The following is a 6,417-nucleotide window of genomic DNA, read 5'->3' on the forward strand; positions in this document are numbered from 1 at the left end:
GATCGACATTGGACAAAGAAAAAATAAAGACAATCCCTCCGCCAGGCTCCACCATTTCCATTCATCTTACCGCATTAATGACCATTGCAGCATTCAGTTTGCATTGCCCAAGCCTAATAGCATTCATTCGCAGGAAATGTGACGTAGTAGTACTCGTACTCGCAGTCAGCAACACGCCGGAAATGACTTCTTGATTGCTAAGCTGAGGCCAGCACACCCCATATTCTGCATTATCACTACAACCCAGTTTGCGCCTTGAATGTTTTCTTTTTTCGACCAGGAATATGGTCGCCCCGAAGCTGACCGTCTTGGTTGATGCTTCAACCATTCTAAGCCAAACTGCACTCTTCCACAACCTTCGGAAGTAGTCCAATCCAAAGGCCTCTGCCATTTGCTCATAATTCCTCAGCTTTTCATCCTTTGCACTTGTCGCTCTAAACCAACAAGTCTTTCCAAAAATAGCGCTCCAGTTGGTTCTGAGCTTATAGTATTACAAGTTCAATCAGTACTGCGTCCTAGCCTAAGGAGCAGCCAATACCGCCAAACCACCCTCTGGTGTCAGAGCTACCACACTCTCGGCTTTTCCACTCCATGCAACGTCCTTGACTGGTAATGCCTTCCTCACAAGTTCGGCCCAGCTCTTGGTTGCCTTTGTGAACTGCTGCACCGACACACTACCAGTGCCACCAATCGCCAGATACATGCCGCTATAGTCCCATTCGCAGCACGTGACCGGGCTTCCGGACTCGAGGGTGTAAATGACTGTTTGCTTCCGGATATCCCAAACAGAGACGCTGGTAGAACCTTGCTGCGCAACAGCGAACCAAGTACCATTTTCAGCAAACCTGAGGTCCACAATCGGGCCGCCTGTTTCTAGCTGGGCCATAGCAGCGCCAGTCTTGATATCGTAGATGCGGATATTGCCATCGGAGCTTCCAACAAAGAAGAGCATACCATCCACGTGGAAGGCAACGCATGTGATTTCCGCTTCGACGTAGACCTGGGAAACGGTCTTGAACGAAGTAAGTTCGTGAACAGCATAGTGCTTGTCTGCACCCGCTGTTGCGAGCATCTTTCCACTGGGGTGGACGGAAATGGATGTAACAGCTCCAGCATGCGATCCTACTTGGGCAACCTCGTTGCCTTGCTCGAAAATCTTGGCTACACCAGCTGAAGTTCCAACAACCGCACGGCCTCCACACCAAGCTGCTGCTGTGATGGCGCTACCAGCGTTGAAGGTCTGTGTAACCTTGCCCTCAGCCAGCGCATAGATGCCAGCTGTCCCGTCTGATCCACCAAACAAGACCAGACCGCCTTCCTGTACGGCAATGTTGCTGCTACCTGGGTATATAGCCTCTGTTGACTTGACCAGGTCGTAGTTGGTGATAACTCCACCAGTGGCCCAGCCCTCTGGTACAGCTCGTTTTCGGCGCGAACCGAACAATCTGTGCCATGTTAGTATATGTTGTCTAGGTCGCGTGCTAGATGCCTACTCTTGCTGTGTGTCGTCAACCACCTTGATCAAATCCTGAGGCAGGCCCTGGTTGTCGACTTGCATGGCATCACCCTGGGCGCCTCCGCTGATGGTGACATTTGACAGAGCCTCGCGCGCTTCGTCCCTCTCTTTTGTTATCCGTGCAATTACCCGTGTGGCGGCGTCGTTCTGGTACAGGGCGGTGCTCAGCTCTTGCCTCGTTTGCGCCAGGTGCTGCTTGAGCGTATGTGTCTCTAGTACCAGGGCGTCCCATTCATTTTGGAAGGCACTGAGCATGGCAGGTATCGAGGTGAAGTTGGGCGCGCGTGGGGTCACGACATTGGGCGACTTGAGCTCGATGAGGTCCTCGGTCGCCAGGTCTTCTCCCGTAACCGGGTCGGTGTGGTGTTCTGCGATGTGCGCTTCAATCAGACGCTTCTCGAAGACGTTGCCCGACTTGCGCGAGGCAACAGGCTCGCGGGGAGCTTCTCCGGAGATTGCACAGAGCATGTTGACGTGTTGTTGGTGTTTGTAATATTGAGGCTGGATACTCGGTCGCGTTTGAACTTTTCCCATGATAGGATGCGCGCGCTAGTTTGTTGGTACCTAGCAATGTGGACCGTGCGAGTCCTCCGCAAACCATCACCACTCTCTGTGTATCTCTTCATCCCATCTCATATTATCTGACTTGAAGTTTTTTATTTCCAAAAGAAACATTGTTCAGGAATTACTGTTGCTTATGCAGAAATTAACCAAGTGAATTCGGATTGAAGCAAAATCTACTATTCCGACCTGAGATACTATGCCAAAAGCACAGCAACCTCGGATGTGTATTGGATCAGGGCACATACATACCTACAACATGCAACACAACAGAGTCATGAGTACTAGCTTGATCATGTTGTGTGTGTTGGATCTGAGAGGCTTGCACCTTGTCCAACTCTGTTCTTGGGGTACATTAGGCCAAGACGTGTAGCCGCTCAGCTGCCATCAATCACATGCTCCATCTGTCCAAGCTCAAGGAAAAATAAGTTCGTGATAAAGCAATTCCTTCAAAATATCAGATGCTTCTTCCGTACTGCATCCGACCCGTTTGCTGTGTTTTTGTAACGAGGCATGTCGGCACCGGATACTCTATACCAACCCCGGTCCGACAGACAGCCAATCGCTGCGCAGGCGGGCCGAGATGCGTCCAACCGGATTGCTCCATCAACGCCCACTTTTCGCGTGCCACTTGACCTCGACCTAGACGATCTAATCTTCTCCGTCCTTACCCCAGAATCCACAGCCTCGTGCATATCATTACACATTTGAGCCCTAAACGGTATCCTTTCCGGGTAAACAAGCTACTCTAGCGCGCGTCTCCCAGCCTTTCCTTGCCGGCATGTTGCTTCTTTGGCGATGGCATCGCTGCCAAGCCCACCATCCTAACACCCTAACCATGACGGTATTGCGGGGAAGCGCGTCTTGGTTGCATCTCGAGTGACTGTAGCCATTCATACGAGGCTTTTTAACCGAGATCAAAATACTTGGATTGCTGCCGTAGTACTTTGACTAGTACAAAGCATGGCACTGCCTCAAGTATAAGAGGCCCCGGACGTCCTCCATAGATCAGCATCCACTCCGGTCTCTGTCTTTCTCAATACCATCAGGCACCATGATAACCAAAGGGCTTCTCACCCTCGGATCGGCAATTCCTGCCCTTGCAGGCTCCCTTGTCCAACGTCAAAGCACGCCTCTCGACGACTGCCCTGGCTACGCAGTCAGTAACGTCCAGAACGACGGTTCCCGGGTTACTGCGGATCTTACCCTTGCCGGTACTGCTTGTAATGCTTACGGCGATGATCTCACTGATCTCAAGCTCGAGGTCGAGTATCAGACCGGTCCGTTATAAAGCCATCTTGACCTATTGGCAATACACTAATTCCCACTAACAGAGGATCGCCTTCACGTGAAAATCTACGACGCCGCTGAACAGGTCTTCCAGATCCAGGAATCAATCTGGCCTCGTCCTTCTGATGATGAGGGCACTGACCCTGAAAAGTCGTCTTTGACCTTCACTTGGACCGATAGCCCGTTTTCCTTTGCCATCAAACGTAGGGCCACCAATGAGACGCTCTTCGATACTTCAGCAGCTTCTCTCGTTTTCGAGACGCAGTACCTTCGTTTGAGGACCGCTCTGCCACCTTTGCCAAACCTGTACGGTCTTGGTGAATCGACGGATGCTTTCCATCTCAACACCACCAACTATACGCGAACTGTAAGTCTCTGCCTCTTTCATATCATGGACATGGTACTGATTTTGGTTAGCTTTGGAATCGGGATGCCTATGGCACGCCACCAGGATCCAACCTCTACGGAGCTCACCCGGTCTACTTTGATCACCGTGGTGAGAATGGTACTCACGGTGTTTTCTTGGCTAGCTCCGAGGGTATGGACATTAAGATTGACGATACTGACGGCCAGTTCCTTGAGTACAACACTCTTGGTGGTGTTCTTGATTTCTACTTCCTTGCTGGACCCGGCCCCAAGGAAGTTGCAACTCAATACTCGGCCCTTTCTGGCCTGCCTGCTATGATGCCCTACTGGGGCTTCGGCTCGCACCAGTGCAAGTATGGATATCGTGATGTTTGGGAGGTTGCTGAGGTTGTGGCAAACTACTCTGCTGCTGATATCCCGCTTGAGGTAAGATTTATAACATAAAACAGCAAGCTTTGGGGCTGACTTTTCTAGACTATGTGGACTGATATCGACTACATGGAGCTCCGCCGCTTGTTCACCCTGGATCCCGAGCGTTATCCGCTCGAGCTTGTTCGCCAGCTTGTAGACTATTTGCACGCTCACCAACAACACTACATTGTGATGGTCAACTCCGCTGTTTGGAGCGGTGACTATGATGCCTACAACAACGGTGCAAAGCTTGAAGTCTTCCAAAAGAAGAGCAACGGCTCCTTCGAACAGGGTGCGGTCTGGCCAGGTCCTACTGTCTTCCCGGATTGGTTCCACCCCAACACCCAGAAATACTGGGACGAGGAATTCGCTCGCTTCTTCGACCCCGCTACTGGTGTTGATATTGATGGGCTTTGGAACGACATGAACGAGCCCGCCAACTTCTGCCCATACCCATGCTCGGACCCTGAAGGTAAACTTCGTCTTCCATTGACTAGATTGGCATACTAACAATTGAATAGCCTATTCTGAGGAGTCTAAGAACCCACCTGAGCCACCGGCGGTGCGCACTTCTGCAGGTCGCCAAATCCCTGGCTTCCCAGCAGGTTTCCAGCCACAGTCTAACTCTAGCACTGCAAGACGTTCTGTTGTGAAGGGTCCATCCAGCATGCGTCCATCCAAGCGCCAGGCGCCTAACAGTGCTGGAGATGCTAAGCACCTTGGTCTTCCCGGTCGTGATCTGATCAACCCCAAATACCAGATCCACAATGAAGCCGGTTCAATCAGCAACAGGACCCTGGCTACGGATATCAAGAACTACGACGGCTCTTACCACTACGATACGCACAACTTCTGGGGCTCGATGATGAGCATTACGTCCCACAAGTCTATGCAAGCTCGCCGTCCCGAAAGACGCCCATTCATTATCACTAGGTCGTCTGTAAGTCTAATACAATTTCCCCACTGGGATCCAAAATGCTAATTTTTAAATAGTTCCCTGGCCTCGGCTCCTACCTCGGAAAGTGGCTTGGTGACAACGTCTCCGAGTGGGCTCAATACCGCTTCTCGATTGCTGGCATCTTGAACTTCAACACCATCTTCCAGATTCCCATGGTTGGTCCTGATATTTGCGGTTTCGCCGGAAACACGACCGAGACTCTCTGCGCCCGCTGGACCACTCTGGGTGCCTTCTACCCATTCATGAGGAACCACGCCGGTGACACTTCCATCAGCCAAGAGTACTACCGCTGGCCTCTTACCAGGGCCGCAGCCAAGAACGCCATCGCAGTCAGGTACAGGCTCTTGGACTACTTCTACACTGCCTTCCACCGCCAGACCACCACCGGCTTGCCCAGCCTGAACCCCCTCTTCTTCCACTACCCCACCGACGCCAAAACCTTCGGCATCGAGCACCAATTCTTCTACGGTGACAGCATCCTCGTCTCCCCCGTCCTCGAAGAAAACTCGACCTCCGTCTCCATCTACCTTCCCAAGGATGTCTTCTACGACTACTGGACCGGCGAGCGCATCCAAGGAAACGGCGAGAACATCAACCTCACCGACGTAGGCTTCGACACCATCCCTCTCCACGTCAAGGGTGGCTCCATCCTCCCTCTCCGCGCCGAATCCGCAAACACAACCACCGAGCTCCGCAAGCAAAACTTTGTCCTCTGGATCGCGCCGAATGCTACCAACCAAGCCTCTGGCTCGCTCTACCTCGATGATGGAGATTCCCTCGAGCAGAAGTCTACTTCGCTCATTAACTTCTCCTTCAACAACGGCGCCTTCAGCATGAGCGGTGACTTTGGATTCGAGACTGAGCTTGTTATTCAGAATATCACTATTCTGGGTACTTCACAGAGCGTACAGGGCCCTGTTGCGCTTACCAAGGGCTGGGAACATAACTTTGGGGCTGGCGCTGGTATGCCGCAGTTTGATGGTGGTGCTGCGGAGTCGCGTCGCGGTGTTGTTGCTGCCGCTTGGGGATTAGTTGCTGGGGCTGTTAGTGTTTGGTTCAGCTTGTAAGTTGGATAAAAAGTTTGGAAATGAAGGGGATTTAGTAATTAGTGGGAGGGTTCTCTAGATGGCTTTTGGTTACGAAGCATCTGTTGAATATGTATAATTCATTTGCAAAAAATTTGACTTGATGATCGAACTTTCCCCACCTTTGGTTACAGTCTCGTTTAGGATGTTGTGTCTCCCAAGTTTCAAACATCACGTACTACATTTACGCTCAATTGACACACTATCATCCTAAATACAAAACTCGCTTC

At 51.5% G+C, this 6,417-nt stretch overlaps 2 protein-coding genes across 2 annotated transcripts; one reads left to right on the plus strand and one right to left on the minus strand.

Annotated features, from left to right (window-relative positions):
- Positions 1-520: 520 nt before the first annotated feature.
- On the minus strand, positions 521-1,984 carry COCCADRAFT_109016 (uncharacterized protein; the record flags this gene model as incomplete). Its single annotated transcript, XM_007719014.1, has 2 exons — positions 521-1,445; positions 1,494-1,984. 2 exons carry the CDS (start codon positions 1,982-1,984, stop codon positions 521-523), a joined length of 1,416 nt encoding a protein of 471 aa, XP_007717204.1.
- Positions 1,985-3,131: 1,147 nt separating this feature from the next.
- Positions 3,132-6,169, plus strand: COCCADRAFT_9147 (glycoside hydrolase family 31 protein; the record flags this gene model as incomplete). Its single annotated transcript, XM_007719015.1, has 6 exons — positions 3,132-3,357; positions 3,412-3,734; positions 3,785-4,159; positions 4,208-4,616; positions 4,666-5,084; positions 5,138-6,169. 6 exons carry the CDS (start codon positions 3,132-3,134, stop codon positions 6,167-6,169), a joined length of 2,784 nt encoding a protein of 927 aa, XP_007717205.1.
- Positions 6,170-6,417: the final 248 nt, after the last annotated feature.

Source organism: Bipolaris zeicola (genome assembly GCF_000523435.1).
Source record: "Bipolaris zeicola 26-R-13 unplaced genomic scaffold scaffold_272, whole genome shotgun sequence".
Classification (NCBI taxonomy): domain Eukaryota; kingdom Fungi; phylum Ascomycota; class Dothideomycetes; order Pleosporales; family Pleosporaceae; genus Bipolaris; species Bipolaris zeicola.